The 19316-nt window shown below is 34.8% G+C and overlaps 1 protein-coding gene across 4 annotated transcripts in view; it reads right to left on the bottom strand.

Annotated features, from left to right (window-relative positions):
* Positions 1 to 19316, bottom strand: part of Slc26a7 (solute carrier family 26 (anion exchanger), member 7) — a 149950-nt gene that overhangs the window by 84261 nt on the left and 46373 nt on the right. For all 4 annotated transcript variants that reach the window (XM_013512844.1, XM_005381772.2, XM_005381771.2 and 1 more), the window contains exon 4: positions 8676 to 8848. In XM_013512844.1, the coding sequence (XP_013368298.1) occupies positions 8676 to 8848 (173 nt within the window). The remainder of the gene's footprint in view (positions 1 to 8675; positions 8849 to 19316) is intronic.

Below are 19316 nucleotides of genomic sequence, written 5' to 3'. Positions count from 1 at the left end.
TGCAACAGTGTAGACTAGCGTCCAACCCCTACTCTACCAATTCCCAATCGTAGATTCTGAAGCCACTTTACCTTCCAGTATCATCATCTGTACAATGAGGGAAATAGCATTACTCACTTCATAAGATGTCAGGAAGGACTGGATAGATGAATTCATATGGTATGCTTAGAACAGAGCACGGCATGTGTAAGGATAAATTTTGGTTTTTAACATGAGGAGTTTTCATTTTCATAATTTTAAGAAGACTGTAATTCTGATTTTATTAAATTTATGACTGCTTAGCTTTGCAAGGTACAAACACAGCTGGAAAGATTTAGATTAAATGGAGTAATGATTTCCTCACTGAAACAGTTATAAAATAATGAAACATTATCAAAAGAGATTTCAAATTCTCCTCTTCCTCCATTACAAAAGAGTGAAACTGATGGATTTTTTGGAAATAATAAGTATGATGTGTGGAATAGGAAGGTTAAATTAGTTGACATCTTAAGTCACTTCGATATTCATGATCTTATTTAATACATTTAAAAATACATTTAGTATGAAATCAAACCTAAGTGGAGAACTGCCTACTTAGATTTGAACAATACCATCCCCCCAATTTAAGCCAATGTGTTTCCAGAATACACTAGTGCAATAATAAAAGGCTCTGTCACTGAACACCCCACTTTATGGCACCCAAGATTATGCAATTGTCAAACAAAGGAGCTGTATATCCCTTGTCCTCCAGGGCAAAAATCTTGTTTTGTGGTTGTTTCAGAAAAGTAGAGCTCGGGAAGTTTTCCAGCAGTAAATGGGAAAGGGACAATCCCAGATCTCTCTCAGTTCTTGGAAAAAGGAATGGGCAAAGTGCCATCATGGAGAATAGTTAAAGCTACAAGGAGAAGAGAACAATGGCTTTAAAAATGCATTGCCTTTTATTGTGCCCCCAGCAAAACTGTTTGTTGATACTGACATTTTAAAAGATTTCACCTTGCCTTAAAGTTTAACACCTCATTTCTGTAAGCATGCAAGCAATTCCTCTCTTGACTGCTACTGTCTTTTGGCTAGAAAGTATGTCTTCTTTTCCCTCTAAAATAATAGTAAGAATACAAAATTGTACACTAAAGACCTTCTTTGCAACTGAGACATTTAATGTACTTTAGAAAAAGAGGGTAAAAATGGGAATAAAAAGATTACTAACTCAGTCATTTTAGTTACTGTGCTATCCACAGACAGAAATTACACGAGTTTTAATCACAGGTGTTCCTTCTATGTTGTGAAATCATTGCAATAAGCCTAGACAATCAGCAACAAAATTATGGAGTGGGGGGTGAAAAGAAAACCAAAAAAGGAGAGGGAATTCATTTTATAAAACACCAAAAAAACACAAACTAAACTATCGTGACAAGAAGCAGATCAGTGGTTGTCACAGAATAGGGAGTATCCGAAGGGTAGGAGAAAAGGAACATAGGCTAGGAAATCTTGGGGAGATTGAGGGATACAGATATTATCGCTATCTTCATGATGGTTTCGTGGACTTATCCATAGGTCCAAATTTATCAACTATAGAGTCTAAATATATGGAATTTATTATATGGTCATTAGGCCTCAATAAGACAGTTTTTTAAAAGCCCACAATCTAATGTACAACACAAAAACATATTACGTTACATGGTCATGTTTACATCAGCACATTTTATTTATACTAGCAGTACAAATAAAATGGTGAGGGAGAAGAGAGACTGGAATAATTTATCAAGCCTGAGGGATAATGAGTGAGATACACTTGGATGGGTTTGTGTTTATGACACAACTTACACCGCCTGCCCAAATGGCAACAAACCACTGCGACACCACTCTCCTGGTGAAAGCAGCTTACAGCAAAGACTGCATCACCGTCAGTGCAAGAAACACCAGACAAACAACAAAGTGAGCAATCCCGTCAGGCAGGATTTATAGCTGTGCACTGAGCTTTATCTCCTGAGACTGACCATGCTTTTTTTCCCCCAAGTGCTTAGGAAACATTCACAAAAAAACTGATCATAAGGAAAACATTAATAAATTTGGTAACATAGAAATACTACACACAACATGCTCTGACCACAGAGCAATGACACCATAGCTTATTGACAAAACTAAAAGGCAAAAAAGCTCATCCACCCCCAAATTAAAAATTCTTCCTTAAACAAGTGCTGGGCTAAAGGGGAAATATAAACAAATAAAAATATCAAAAACAGAACACTACACATTGGAATCTGACGCAGTGAGCATAGGAAAATTAACAGCACTGAATGTTTTCAATCAATGAAAATGAAGAAATGATGATGAATTAATTGAATTCCAAGCTGAGAAACAGAAACAAGCAGCAATCCAAAAAGATGGTAAGAAGAATGACTAATAGGATTAAAGTAGCAGCAGAGATAGGAAAAAGTTGGCTTACTATTTCAAACTTGCTTTCTTTAAAAAAAAAAAAAAATAGACACACCACTAGCTAATTGGACTAAGAGGAAAAAAGAAAAAGCACAAATACAAAATAAGAAATGTCAAAAGGGAAAATAATAAAATGAAATTTTTTAAAAAATCATAGATTAAGGAGCTACATGTAAATTAAATTTTGAAAAAGCTACATAAAAATGATGGCTTTCTAGAAAAAATATGCATTGCAAACTTTGACTGTATAAGATAGAAAGCTCTCACTGATGTATTTTTGTAGAAGACACTGGAGAACATTAAGAAAAATCCTACTTCACAAAAGAACATGAAGCAACTGTTGATTTCAAGGATTCTACAAAGCCTTTTGCAAATACGAGGTGCTCCCGAGTGCTGTAGGTGTGAAGAACATTGAAAACAAGTGCTGAGAGGAAAACAAAATGCTGGCTCCCCTGAGAATGGCAGTACAAAAAAGAAAGGTCCAATACCAATGAAGGAAATGATGCAAAAAGATCAACTGAAGAATTAATAAACAACATGCAACACCATATTAAGAATAAACTATATTATATCAAATTGGCATATACTTAAATTAGGATTGATTTATTATGAGAAAATCCATTCATATAATATTCCACATAGTAGTTTTAAGAGAAAAAGACATATTTGCTAAAAGAGACTTCAGCAACATTCAATACTTTTTTTTTTTTTTTTTTTTTTGAGACAGGGTCTCGCTATGCAGCTCAGGTTGCCCTTGAGCTCACTCTGTAGCCCAGGTTGACCTCAAACTCACAACGATCCTCCTGCCCCAGCCTCCCAAGTGCTGGGATTACAGGCGTGCAACTTTTTCTACTTTGTATCAAAAATACAAAATCTGACACTATAAATAATTTGTTAATATTTGTTATGACCTTAATAATTCTAAATAAAAATTAACCATAATTTTATAATTAATGGAGATGTTAATGACATTTTAGGTAAACTCAACAAACAGCAAGATCTGCCAGTATTTCCACTATTTTTTAACATTATAACAGAAGTTTCACTTAATGCAACTGGGGAAAAAGGATCGCTAGTCATATGCATTTATAAAGAGGCAAGCATTCATCTAAAAACTACTAACAGATTAATGAACAATAAAACTAACTGAAAAATAAAAGCATTCAATAAGATATCAAAAATTCCAAATATAATATCAAAATAGAAGATTAAATCCTTTGATGTAAATGTTAACAAAACAAGTACAAAGCCTGTAAAAGGAAATCTTTTAAACATTTCTGAAAGATGCAAAACTAAGCTTATGCTAAAAGAAAGCTACCCCTGTTCTTGGATAGGACAAATCAACATCATAAAAATATCAATTTAAGACCATCCCAATATGAATATCAACAAGTATATTTTAGAGAACTAGGGAAGTTGATGCTAAAGTTTGTAAGGAAAAAACAAACATGCAAGAATAGTTAGGAACCAAAAAAATTAAAAACTACAATGGTAAACTAGTTCTGTCAGACATTAAATCATGCAATAAGTCTCCACAAAGCAGGGTGCTACTGTGAAACAGACATAGACAGTAGCAGAGAATAGAAAGCCCTGGAGTAAATCTAAGCACATATAGAAATGATAAAGGAGGCATTGTAAGTTACACAAGCAAATATGTTTTTTTTAACATATGTGGCTGGCACAACTAGACAGCATTGAGGAAAAATAATCTGCATTCATACCTCACACCATACCAAAGAACAAACTTGTAGTCAGTGTCATTTCATTTTACATCCTAAAACTTCAGTCTTTTTCACAGTGAAAAGGCAATATGACGCTAAGAATTTTTTCCACATTAATCAAGAAACCAAATTTAAAAATAGTAATAACTTTTGGTCATAAAATACTAGAGAAAATGGATAAATTTCTCCATAAGAGATTTCTAATACTAATTTAAAATCCATGGGTAATAAAAGAGATGATTGATGAATTTGACTACTAAAATTTATTTTAACGTGCATGGTAAAATAAAATTTAAAAACTGTCTAATTACAAGGAAATACTTGCAATATATCAGCAATAAATAGCTAATTTACATATTTTAGAGAAGATTCTTAATATATGAAAATAAAAGAATCAAACTTTTATTTTAAAAATGGATAGGTATATATACAATGAGAAAATTTGCAAAGTTGATACAAAATGACCTTAAACATTTGAAAGGATGTTAAACGTCATTCATAAATTTGGAAGCTAAAATTATCTTTAAATATTATTTCTTACTTGATTGGGTAAAATTAAACACATTATGCTGAGCCTGAGGGCACGCTTATGCATTGCTTTGGGAATGAAAACTACTATAACCCCTTTCAAAGGGAATTTGATATCTAACAAAATTGTGTTTATTTGCTTGTGCAAAATACATTGATTGTGAAACCCCAATCTATAAATTCATCTTGAAAATATACTAATAACAAAATGAAAATATTAAACATTTTGTGTGTGTATATATATATGTACATATATATATATCAACATTGGTTATAATTTCTTTTGTTTGTTTTTGGGTTTATTTTTCTGGTACCAAGAATTGAACTCACGACCTTGTGCTTGTCAGGCAGGTGCTGTGCTGCTGAGCTAAATCCCCGGCCCCTATAATTCCTTATGTGGAAATCAAACTAAATATCAAAATAGAGGAAATATCAAAATAGAAGAAATTGAATAAACTATGGCATATTTACACAATTGAGTACTATGTAGTAATAAAAAACATGAGGAACATTTCTGTAAACTAACATGACATGATTTCCAGGATTTATTATTAGGTGAAAGAAGTCAACTACAAAAGAATTGCACCTTTCATGTAAGAAATAGAGACAAATAAGAAACTGTATAGGTATATTACCATTCTGCAAAAGAAATCTAGGAAGTGTAAACTAGAAATGAAATGAACCCACTACCTACAGTGGCTGAGAGAAGAACAGAATAGAAAGAATAGGAAAATAGAAGCTGGGACAAAGGAGAGGGTAGTTCTAAACATGTCCTTTTGTATTTTTTTATCCTTTACTGCTATAACAATAATGAAAGTAAAAAATGTCAGACTTAACTTTCTTAAATCATAAAATTACTACTTAGCATGATGTCTGTTACTTCATAGTTTTCAGATTCATGGATGATTATCTTTTTAATTGAATTAATTATCTGAAATCTACTATGTAGAAAGTAATATGGTAGGTGCAGGGAAGACTTTAAACTGGGAGAATGTACTGTAAATTACACTCAAAAACTCCATTCTCTAATCAGTGTCTCCCATATAACACAAACTAAAATATTACAGACATATAGAAAGTTGGAAGGAAAGGGGAAAAAGGAAAATTTTGAAATAAATATGAAACTCTATAGTATGAAGCAATTCGCTTTAAGTACACACCTTAATTTCATTCCAGTTCCTTTACAATTTTTGGCATTGTCTTCTTTTCAAAATTAAATAATACAAGTTAAAATTCAAGAGATAGACATACTAGAATCATGAAAGTAATATTAAAGAATATAAATCAATTGAAGAAATGCAAAGAGAACTGTGAGATTATGTGGGAGGAAATTACACAAGTGAAATCTACAATTAAGAGGAGAAATTGTGTAAACCATAAAAAGAGAAGGCAAAGAGGTAATGTTCCAGTCAGTCACAGAATACTTATTATCTAACAAAAAACAAGCAAACCAGTCTACCAGGTGAATGGCTCCACAGATACCGCAGTCTCTTAAGACCTTTTCTCTAGAACTTCCTGGAATTCAAGAAGCAATTGGTGTCTTTATGGTCTAAACCCCTAACAGTAGGGTACTCTGTTACTTACAGTTGAGAGCATTTCTAACTTAACACACTCTTGGAAGCAGACACGATTGTTTCAAATACATTAACAATGTAATTTTATTAACCTAAATAATTTCATCTATTAGTTTCCAGAGGGAGGAAAAATCAACCTGAAAACAATGGATAAGCAAAACAACACACAAATAAAACAAAGCAAGCAAACACATCCCATGCTTGTAGGAACTAGATACCTTGTCACTTCCCTTGTACTCAGTGAATTTCAAATCTGACAGAGGAAAGAAAAATATGACAGAGGAACTGGTTCCAAAAGATCCCAAAGACCCTATGGTTCTAATTGACAATGGACAGATGGATTTGGGGGTCAAATAAAGTCCAGCCATCTGTGTAAAAATTGGCTAAAACATAGGTCACATATCCAAGACAACAGCTAAAAAGGAAGAAAAGCAGATGTTTGATGAAGTTATAAGAGAAGATATGCAACAGTGTCTGGATGAGACTTTACATGTAATAAAAGGCTATGAAAATAGTTATTTTTATTATCTTTAATAATATCCTTTTTTTACTCTGACAATTGTAGGGAGTTTCAGTCTGGAAAATAAGATTTACTTTTTATGTTGTAAGAACAATTGTTTTTACTTTTATACATCAGCATTTAAATTTGCAAACCAAATATATTTGTTAATAATAAAAATACCTGATAACTTTCTAAAATTTAAGGAAAATACTTAAAATGAGACTAAGCAGAAGGTTGCTGTTCTTCTTACCAGTTATATAATCTCTTCAATTTTTAAAAATACTTATATGCATCTAAAACTTTCTGGTCCATGCCGTATAGAATAAAAGAAAGTCCAAACTTAGTAAAAATCATAAATTCAAAAGAAAACATGAATGGAAAACAATGAACAAAAGAAGAAAGCAGTACCATCTTTGCTGTGTTAATAAAAGCGTGTTTTTTGTTTTTTGGTTTTTTTTTGAGACAGGGTCTCACTATGCAGTTCAGGTTGGCCTTGAATGCACTATGGAGTCCAGGCTGGCCTAAAACTCATGGTGATCCTCCTGCCTCAGCCTCCCAAGTGCTGGGATTACAGGCATGTGCCACCACACCCAACATAAAGCTCATTATAGATGGACAGAAATTAAAGAAAACCTATATCAAATCCAACACAACACATCTATGTTTTAATCTCCAGTTGACATGGCTGATTATTTCTGCAGTGGAGACTGATGACCAGGCTTTTACAGACCAGGTGAGAAGGGAAAGGTCACTCACCTTGCCTGTGCAAGGCTCAAAATACATTGATACTCTCAATGTTTCAAAAAGCAAAGCAACGTTTTTAGGGTTTTTAGGCAAATAGTTTTTAAGTTCATGAAAGCACAGACATAATCCCTAGAGACTACTGACTGGTCCTGTAGTGTGCTCAGCTCCTTCGCAAAGATCCTGCTTAGATATTGTTTTGCTCAGTGTCTGTGAAGACTTGAGTTCCTGCTCTCATTTCATTTCACATCCTTATTTCTTCGGTGCTTTTTACATAAATAAAGGGCAACGTAAGCCTAAGAATTTTAGTTTCCTTTTTCTTAGATCGCATATTTTCCTTTTTCCATCCAATTCCAGGCAGTCATCAAGTACTTTTCTCTCTTCCTGATGTTTAAATAACCTTTGGTCTTGTAAATAATGTAACGCCATAAAGTAGAGCCCCTACTAACCCATAGCACAGCCGTCCAAGAACTTTATGGCCTCATAATTCAATCTGCAGCAAGAGAGTAAGCAAGTGACTGCTCACCAGGGAATTTCAAGTCTAAGACGCGGTGCCCTTCTATGTTTATTTTACAGTCACTTCTGAGATTTGACCACTGATTAGAAACAGAAAATTTCAAATTCTGATATTTTGAAGAAACAAAATACAGCAAACGTGACTGCAACACACCTGCTTGGTGGTAAAATGGGCAAAGATTTGTAGAGATCCGAGTTCAAAAACTTCCCACCAATAAGCCCGTGGTACAAACTAAGTACCACTTGTTACTGAGCAGGCAATAAAATCACAAAATATTACAACTGGAAAGGATTCTGGACATCTAGTCACATGTCCTTCCCACTGTAGAAATTCCTCCCACCACATTCCCATTTGGGAGTGACCCAGTCACCACATGAAGATAAGGGCTGGCTCTCCGGAATCTGACTCCATTCTGTAAAACACCGCTTTAAGAAGTCTCCTTCAGAAGCCAGCAGTCGCCTCTTTATATCTTCAGCTTATTGATTCTACTTTATTCATTTAACCAGCACTTATGGCATAACTACTCTCAGCAGTGGGCAGTATTTCCATAAAGATAAACCACGTCTGCCCTTTACCCATCTGGAGAGACAAACCCATGAACAAGAATAAAAATGAAGCACCTCTTGCCTTTCCTTTACACTGCTTCCCTTGCCGCCCACCCCAGCCCGGGTACTGTTTACCTGAATCACCCCTCCCAAGAAGGAGACTGCTGCAGCAACGCCGATCCTTTGTACCTCGAAGTCAGACAAGCCCAGCAGACTTGAGTTATTCTGTGTGGTGAGGTTCTGGCTGCTTTGAGGGACCAGCCGTTCCACAGCATTGGCTGATATTAAAGACGTCAAGGCAAAGGTGCCTAAAAGGGGAGTGTGGAGAATCTGCTATTAATAAATGAAAAATAAAACTGCAATAAGAACTATTGGGTTCTACCATTAAAGTTAAAGCAACATTGTAAAGGTAAGTAGATCTATTAGAAACGCTCTCTTCGGTTTCCCCGGTTCTCTAACTTACATGAACTCCATGGAAGAGCAGGTGCCTCCCTGCACACACATTCCTTCCACGTGCAGCCCTGTGGGTCTACCTGCCTTGTCTTTTGGACATTGATTTTCCTACCTCTCTGCAGACTGCACAGAGGAGACTGGGGCAGAGACTAATATCATGGTCCAGACTTAAATGCAAACTCTCAATGTACCAATTGCTTAAAGTTTACCTAAAGCACTCTGGATTTAAATTGCTTCTTCCATTAGATACAGGTAATATCTATGATTCAGGGCTTGGGGCCAATGTAAAGGGGATAAATTTGAAGGCCTCAACAGTGACTAAATACAAAATCTTTGGCTGAAATGCTTGTTCACCAACCTACCTGTGCAAACCCTACTTGTCTTTAAAGGTCTCACTCTAACTCCACCCCAGTTGCTCCAAATCAGGATTAAATTTTTCTCTCTTCTGTGTTCTCATATCCAGCATAACTTTGTTATAATATAGTATGCTGTGATCTGTAAAATGATTAAATATGCCATTTCTGTCTACAATTATTAAATAATGTTCAACAGTACTTTCCGAGAAATTTTTATGACCTCATACATATGTGGGTCCATGCTAACTGTGTTCCTCTCTGCCTGCCAACGTCTCTCTCCTTGGCACACCGTGCCTGAGAATGAAACCATACGGATATGGAGATGCTGATTCCCAAAGAGAAGGTCAGCGCACTTGGGTTAAAGAAATAGCAGCAGCATTATGCAAACCTTCCCCCTGACTCACTGCTTAAAGACTTGACTTTGCTACAAGTCATGAGTGAGACTTTTTGGAGAAAAGGCCTGTGCAAGGTACAAACAACCCAACACAAAGCATGCCGCAGCACAGGCAAGAGAGACAAGAGTCCCACAGCAGAGGATCTTAATGGAAACCAGACTCACACAGTCCTCTTGTCTTACCAAAGACAAGGGGCAGGATATCCTTATCAGTGAAAAGATAACACTCCTCACCCAAAGGATTATTATGAGATAATCAAATGTAATGTATGTCATGGAGTTAGCATCTAAGGGCATTAGTTAGCACTTGATAAATAAATACTACCTATTAAGATAAATGTGAGTAAAATTAAGTTCAGAATGCTCTGTTACGGTGTGTTAATCTGTGTTCTTCTCTGAGAGTTGATGGCACATGAATTGAACATGGTTCTCTTAGTGAAACAGGTAATTTCCAGTAAATCATCAATGCATATTAGCCATCATGACCATTGTTCTAATCATAAAGAACTAAAGAATACATCAAGGAACTAAGATTTGATGATTTAGAGACAAGATTTTGGTGAGGAGATGAGCCACACTAGGAAGGAACATTCACCATAGAACCCCATCTTGACAAGACATTTTTCAGTGTATGTTACAACAGAATAATTCTGAGATCAATTCAGATACTTCTGACACTGAAGAAATGTATCTTTCGATCTTTAAGTCTCCGAAAGAACCTGGGAAAAAATATTTTTACAGAAGCCATTGAACAAATGACTACAGAATTGAAAATAAAGTCATAAATGAGTTAATTTCTAGTTTGAAACTATTTTTCCTGGTATTTGAAGAAAAATAAAAGGAAATTGGGTGGTAGGAGAGATCAGTTGAGGGGCTGGAGTTGCTGTGAAGATATGGGGTGGATATTCTATTTTTTCCATCTTGCAAATCTCATCCTTGCTTTTATCTCCACCCTACCACTTCTCCATTCTTTCCCTCATTCTATCAACTTTTTACCCTAGTTGGGCTTTAAGCCTTTTGGCAGAACCCTTTAAAACCACTAACCCATCGTAAGTTAATAGTAACGTGGGTAGAACTGTCTAACAGGAAGTGAGAATGGATTGCAGAATTAGACCCAAGTTCAAGTACCAGGTCTGCTGCCTGTGGTCTTAGTCAACTTACTCAGCCCCTCTCTGCATCTTTACTTTTAAGTGATGATAAAACAGATTCAAAATTTCAGTGGAGACCAAATCAGGTTTTATATATAAAATGATTTATTCTCAATCCTACAATATTGTAGGCTTTCAGTAAATAACTGTCAACTTATTTTCATTTCTTCTAAAAAGCATCCAATAAAGTCTTCCCAGCTTTTCTCTAAGTTGCTTTTGAAAGATTTTGCTCTTTCAAAAATGTTTTTAATTTAAATGCTGAGTAAATCCTATGAATTGTCACATATTTGTTATCTTCAACAATTCTCTTTCCATTGGACTCAAACCCAGGTTTCTAGTTTTACTGTATTCTTTGCTTTTTCTATTCTTGTCATAAGAAATAGTCAACTAATTTATTCCTTTTTTGTTCTAAACAATTATAGTTTAATTTAAAATAAGAAAATTCACATTGTTGATCAAAAGAGCACATTTGATGTCTTTGTACTCTGCCTTTATGAATTATTTAATTTTTAAAAGATGCTTCTAGCATAGTTTATTGCAGCCTTTGGTAATTCAGTATTGTATTCTGAACACCTAGGTTAGAAGAAAACCCTAAATAAAGTAATTTTTCTTCATGAAAAACTCTCTAAGTAAATAAATCTCTTAGTAAAGTGGAAGTGAGAATGTTCCTATCAGATACACTAAAGTAAAATAAAATAATTTAAGAGAGAAATATGTTTTATGAATTAAATATATATTTGGAGGACCTTTTGGAGAAATTCAATTAGTCTTTATGTCTAAAATAATAGAAAAGTCAAAAACTAGTGACTTTCATTCATGCCAGACATTCCTCTGGCATGTTTATCATTCCATGTGGATGAAGGATCACATCTTCCTTTTTTGTTATAAATCATTCTAACTATTGGGTTAAAAATTAAATTAAAAGGTTGAGCTGGCTCTGAGAAGTACAAATACAGAAATGAAATGCTGTTAAGATTTATCGTGCCAATACAGCAACTGTAGTTGTCTATAAATTATATGGATTCTGAATTACCTGTTATTTACCTAATAGGCCCAAATTTCCTCTAGCTGTTAATAATTTATTAAATAACTTGCTAATTATACATTCTTCTACAAAAGATAATTTCAAAACTATTCAACGAGTAAAACACTTACAGTAATTGCCTAGGAAGTAAAATTGTTTATGTAAATATACATTTAGGTATTACCAAATTGTATATTTTCAACTTCCTAATGTAATTATGGTCTATGGAACAAATTTTTCTTGCCTTTTTCTTTTTCTTAGGTTCCTCTTAGAGAGGAAATGCTTGTGGGGCCAGCTCTAAAATAATATGATTTTTCTTGTTAGGAACATATTTAAATGTTTTGAAAAATGAAAATAAATTTAGGAAATTATGATGCAGAATAATTCAAAAATAATAAGCTCTTAAGAAGTTCTAATTTATCCTTATGCTCATCTTCTTTTGCACAAATACAAAAGAAGAGCTTGTTCTAGAATTCCTAGTTGTCAAGAAATAAAAGGCTAAGGCTTTAGATTTGGCTGTGTCTGTGTTAAAAGCCATGTATCTGTGTCGTTAATCTGTGCTCTTACAAGAAACTTTCTGAATTTGGGGGTTTGTGGGTCCTTTTTCATCTAAAATATATGGATAATAACATCTATTTCAAAGGATTAAGTTAGGACAATATAATATGTAAAGCTCTTAATAAGTACTTAATGGATGGTATATGCAGAGTTCTAAAAGTTAAATATATATATATAAAGTGCATATTATACATACATACATTTAACATATACCTATATAATGATATTTGTTTTATATACAGTTACACACCTTAATCACAAAGATACATTCTGAGAAATGCATTGTAGGCAATTTTGCTGCTGTCCAAACATAATACTGTAATTAGTCAAACTAAAATAGCTATGACATCACTAGGTAATGACACCTTATGGGACCATGGTCTGTGCTGTTTGTTGTTGACCTAAATCCCATTATGTAGCTCACAACTCTGTGTGTGTGTATAAAATGTGTAAATGATAGAAAGCTTGTGAAAATGCTAACTCTAATTCAGCAACTCGGCAATAGAAACCAGGAGTTAACCTTCCAATAGCTCCACATTCATGGAGCACATTTTAGATTGCAGTGTTTTAAATAACTGCTAATTATTGATCCTTCTCCATGACAAAGTTTATTGACATAAAAAGCTAAATTTACATAAATAAAAATTATGTTATGTGAAACTTTATGTGGCAGTGTGGTAGGCAAAATAGTAGTCCCCTAAATATGTCTACATCCCAGTCTCCAGAATCTCTGAATACATGGTGTTCCATAGCAAAGGGAAGCTATTGCTGCAGATGGAATTAAATTTCCTAATGAGCTGGCCTTAAAATAAGGAGATTATCCTGGATTGTGCAGGTATATGCAGCATCATCATGATATGCTTTCAATAGGAAAGCTGGAGGCAAAACACCAGAGTCAGAAGAGATTTGAAGATGCTAACTGCTGGCTTTCAAAACAGTCAAGAGGGGCTAGGGAGATAAGTCAGTGTCATAAGCATGTGCCTGGCAAGTGCAAGGTCCTGAGTTTGATTCTTAGTACCAAAAAAAAAAAATGAAGTTGAAAATGGTCAAGAGTGAAAGAAGCAAAGGAACACAAAACCCCAACAGAAGAGGAAAGAGTCATAAAAATGGTCTCACCCCTAGTTTCCAGAAAGGCATATAGGCCACTAACTCCTCAGTGTTAGCTCTGTGGGACTCATTTCTACCAACCTCTAGAACCAGAGTAGCTTTCTGTTGTTTTGAGCCACTAAACTCATGGTAATTTGCTGCAGCAGTGAGAGAAAACTAATACGACGAACCACATAACTCACCACTGAAGAAATAGCCTACAGTAGTATCACTTAGAGGGTGAGATCTTACATGAACAAAATAAATAGAAATGCACCTGCAGATATTTCCATTGAAAAGGATTTTATTATTACCTTGGTATTTAGGATTAAGGTATAATTTTTAAATAATAATAGCTAGTTGATTAAATCTTCTTGTGAAGCAAGTACTAAGTTAGGCACTGTGCATCACTTATCTAGTTCTCATTATAATTATAAGATTGGAGGGTCATCTTATTATTAATAAAGTGGCATTTAGAACTAGATTTAAAACTTTGCCAGAATCATGCAGGTGGCAAACAACAAATGTGACCTACGTCCCACTTTAAATAAAGGGAAACCCAGCTTGCTCTATTATCAGAACAAGCATGACTGTTCACATATTATTGGATCACGTCAGAATACCAATTAGAGGGTATTGTAGAATCTAGCCTGGAAAAAACCTAGATCATTTAGTCCAAGTATCAAATACATGTAAAATACTCTTCAGTATTTGAGTAGCTAAATTGTATAGTCTATTTTGTTTTCTTACATTGTCTTATGCCATTAAAAACTTAGGACAGGACCCAAGATGATTCATTTGCTGAGAGGAGTCTGAGTTCACTCTCCTCTCCCTTCCTCCATTGGTCCAGGATGGTGCAGCTGGTGAGAGGAGTCTGAGATCTGCTTCTCCCTCTCTCCACTTGTGGGACTCAGGGCCCAGAGACCTGTGGAATGCCATCTACAGAGCAGAACCCTGGCTAAGGCGCACATGATAGATGGAACTAGAGGCATGGAAATATCCCACACAACATTAGCAATATGAGCCAACAGGTGCTCTCTAACCTTTCTTTTTGCTTTATTCCACTCATCCTCATCCTCTCTTTTGTCAACTATCTCACCTGACTTTATAATACTTTCATGCAAGTAAACATTGTCTCTACTCGTTCTGGTTTGCTTCAAAATTCCCAGGTCTTCTCTTCCAGTACTTCCCTATGTCCTACAATTACCTAAAACCTGGATGATCATCCCCTGCCCTCCAACTTTGCTCCTACCATATTTAACCTCATTCATCTTTCCATCCTATCACCTATTCTCCTGAATACCTCCCCCACACAACAAGATAAAATCACTCTACTAAGTGGAATATCATTGCATATAAATTCATGTGTAAGTTGGATTACATCATATTTCTGTAGACTTTCCTCCTCCAGTTATAGATAACAGGCTAATAGTTAATTTGTCAGAAGCCAGGCTATGCTTGAGTCTATTGTTACTGTTGTTGCCAATTGTACTTTAACCAGGATGTCATACATGCTATAACCAGTACCCCCCATATGACAATACTGCAATTGTAAGAAGTCATAACCATCACCATAGTCCAGTACCAAAGCAATGGATCCTTCCCTTAATGTATTGGGAAGGAAGGTTCTTGAGATACACATAAAAACCAACAGCCACCTACATCTAGAAGACATCTGGAGGAATAGACACCTGGATAAAGCAAAGAGGAATAACATTGATTGGAATCAGTGTAAAAGTTGGAGACAGTACAAAAGCCATTAAAAACGTCTTCATAGAAATAAAATCAGAAAACTTCCCAAACATGGATAAAGAATTTATCGATACACTCACTAATGAAAAGAAAGAGACCAGCATAATGGGTTAAGAAGCAAGGTCCAACAATGTGCTGCATTTAAGAAACATATTTAACCCAAAAAGAAATTCATATACTAAAAGTAAAAAGAATAGAAAATAATTCTCCATGCCACAGGAACACAGAAAAAAGCAGGGGTAGCTATTCTGTTTGTAGACAATGCAAACCTCAAGCCAAAACTGATCAAAAGAGACAAACAAGGTCACTACACACTTACTAAGGGAAAATTCCAAGAAGAACAGATAACAACCATAAATATATATGAATCAAACACTGGTACACTGAACTACATAAAATAAATATTAACAGGTATGGAAAACCAAATAAGCACTAACACAATTGGGGGGGGTCTCAATACACCACTCTCACAAACAGATAGATCAACCAGACAAAAAAAAAATCAACAAAAAAATATCAGAATTAAACCAAGCCTGTGATCAAATGGACCTGGTAGATGTCTACAGAGTGTTCCACTCCAAAACATAAAAATATACACTCTTTTCAGCTTCACATGGGATAATCTCCAAAAGAGACCATATATTAACTGAAAAACTATGTTTAAGTAAATGTAGAGGAATTGAAATCATCTCATGCATACTATCTGACCATAGTGCAATGAAACTGGAAAGCAATGACAAAGGAAATCACAAAAACTATATTAACAGATGGAAATTAAACAACACCATTCTGAACAACCAATGGATCACAGAGGAAATTAAAGATGACATTAAACAGTATATACAATTAAATTATGATGCTGATACATATTGAAACTTATGGGAGGCAATGAAAGCAGTCCTAAAAGGGGAATTTATAGCGATGAACTCACACATCAGGAAAACAGAAAGAGCTCAAATAAACAACCAGATGTTGAACTTCAAACTTCAATAAGAAGAAGAAATCAAATCCGAAGCTTATATGAAGGAGGAAATTATAAAGATAATAGAAATTAATGCAATAGAGACTAAGAAAACAATACAAAGAATCAATGAATTAAAAAGTTGGTTTTGTGAAAGAAAAAATAAAATTGGTAAACCATTAGCCAACCTCATCAAAAAGAGGAAAGAAAAATGAACATTCAAGCAATTAGGAATGAAAAGGGGGACTTTAGAAGGATCCCACAGAAATGCAGGAGATCCTCAATATCTACTATAAGAACCTATACTTTACTAAAATGGAAAACACAGGACAGATTCCTAGACACAACTGAATTGCCTAAATTAAATCAAGAAGATATAAAAATTCTAAATAACCTATCAGCCAATGAAACTGAAAATGCAATTAGAAATTTACCAACAAAGGAAATGCCAGGCCCTGATGAATTCATTGTTGAATTCTACAAGAGATTTAGAGAAGAACTAATGCCACTAATGCTGAAACTCTTTAAAGAAATTGAAAGGGAAGCAATACTTCCAAAATCATTCCTGGAAGCAAGTAATATCCTTATTCCAAAACCAAAGAACCGAATCAAAAAAGAAAACTACAGGCCAATCTCCCTAATGAACACTGATGCAAAAATCTTTAATAAGATACTGGTAAACAGAATGCAGCAAATCATCAAGAAGAGTATACATCATGACCAAGTAGGATTCATTCCAGAGACACAGAGATGGTTCAGCATACACAAATCAATACATGTAATCCACCAAATTAATACAACCAAAGACAAAAATCACATAACCCTCAGGGCTGGGGATTTAGCTCAGCGGCAAGGCGCCTGCCTGGCAAGCGCAAGGTCGTGAGTTCAGTTCCTGGTACTGGAGAAAAACCAAAAATAAAAAAAAAAAAAAAATCACATAACCCTCTCAATAATGCAGAAATAGCATTTGACAAAGCCCAATACCCATTCATGATGAAAGCCCTAGAGAAAATTGGAATAGATGATCTTTACTTCAATCTTGTAAAAGCCATTTATGACAAACCAACAGCTCACATCATATTAAATGGTCAAAAACTGAAAGTTTTCACTCTAAAATGAGGAACAGGACGAGAATGTCCATTATCACTACTCCTATTCAACACAGTCCTGGAAACATTAGCCAGAACAATTAGACAAGAGAAAAAAATAAAAGGAATAAAGATAGGAAAGGAAGACATTAAATTATTATTATTTGTAGAAGAAAGGATGTTTGACATAGAGGACCCCAAAAACTCCATCAAAAATCTTGTAGATTTAATATTCAAATTTAGTACTATAGCAGAATACAAAGTCAACAGTAGCCTTCCTATACACAAACAACAAACTCACAGAGAGGGAAATTACAGAAAACACACTCTTAATAATAGCACCTTAAAAAAATTGAATACTTAGGAAATAATCTAACAAATGATGTAAAAGATTTGTAAAATAAAAATTACAGTACCCTAAAAAAGGAGATCAAAGAAGATATCAGAAAATGGAAAGATATCCCTTGTTCTTGGATAGAAAGAACCAACATAGTGAAAATGGCAATACTCCCAAGACTGATACACAGACTTAATGCAATCCAAATACAAATACCATTAACATACCTCACAGATCTGGAAAAAACATTTCTAAAATTCATTTGGAACCAGAAGAGAATTAGAATAGCAAAAGCAATTCTGGGCAACAAAGGCAAGGCAGGAGGCATCACAATCCCTGACTTGAAATTGTACTACAAAAAGCTACTGTGATAAAACCAGCATGGTATTGGCAAAAAAAAAAAAAAAAACAGACTTGAAGATCAGTGGAGCAAATAGAAGATGTAGATGCAACCCCAAATACACTCACCTACCTAATCTTTGGCAAAGGGGCTAAATGTGCCCACTGGAAGAAAGATAGCCTCTTTAATAAATGGTGCTGGAAAAGTTGGCTCTCTACATGCCAAAGACTAAAACTAAACCCATGTCTATCACCTTGCACTAAACTAAAATCAAAATGGATCAAAGACCTAAATATTAAAATAGAAACACTAAATCTGTTGGAAGAGAGAATAGGCAGCACCCTTGAAGACAAAGGTGTAGGCAAAGATTTCATGAACAAAATCCTGATTGCTCAAGAAATATTATAAAAAAAATCAGTAACTGAGATCTTATCTTATTAAAAAGCTTTTGCATAGCAAAAGAAACCACCAAGAGAGGGAAAAGATAACCCAAACCAGGGGAAAAATTTTTAGCCAGTTGTCCCATAAAGAATTTGTTTAATCCCTCCTGGTTCCTGTTGCTACATATAGTGATTATGAGAGGAGGCTGGGTGATTTCTGAGGTTCTTTCAATACTACCAGTGTTGAATGACCAGAAGCCTAGCAGAAGACAGAATAGGCAGAACCTTGAAGACATGTATAGGCAGAGACTTCATGAACAAAACCCAGACCACATGGGAAATACTACAAAGAATCAATAAGTGGAATCTCACCTTATTGAAAAACCTTTGCACAATAAATGAAACCACCAGCAGCGTGAAAAGACTATCCACAGAATGGGAAAAAATTAGAGCCAGTTGCCCCTCAGACAAAAGACTTATATTAAGAACATATAAAGAACTAAAAAAAATCAGGTCCCCAAAATTCAAAGACTCCATCCAAAACAGGGCATCTGAGATGAATACATACTTCTCAGATGACGAAATACAAATGGTAAAATAAAACCATAAAAAAAATGTTCAACATCATTGTCATTCAAGAGATGCAAATGAAAAGAACACTGAGATTTCATTTCACTCCAGAAAGAATGACTGTCATCAAGAAATCAACCAATAACAAATGCTGGACGGACTGTGAGGAAAAGGTAACTCTTCTCCACTGTTGGTGGGAATGTAGGCTGGTACAACCACTGTGGAAATCAGTATGGAGATTCCTTTAAAAACTAGGATTAGAAGTCCCATTTAATTCAGCTATTCTCCTTCTAGGCATCTTCCTAGATTAATGAAAAATATCATATCAC

The sequence above is a fragment of the Chinchilla lanigera genome, unplaced genomic scaffold, assembly GCF_000276665.1.
Source record: "Chinchilla lanigera isolate Chin_1 unplaced genomic scaffold, ChiLan1.0 scaffold00016, whole genome shotgun sequence".
Classification (NCBI taxonomy): Eukaryota; Metazoa; Chordata; class Mammalia; order Rodentia; family Chinchillidae; genus Chinchilla; species Chinchilla lanigera.
Note: the sequence above shows the minus strand (reverse complement) of the source record. Positions and strands in the feature narration are given on the sequence as shown.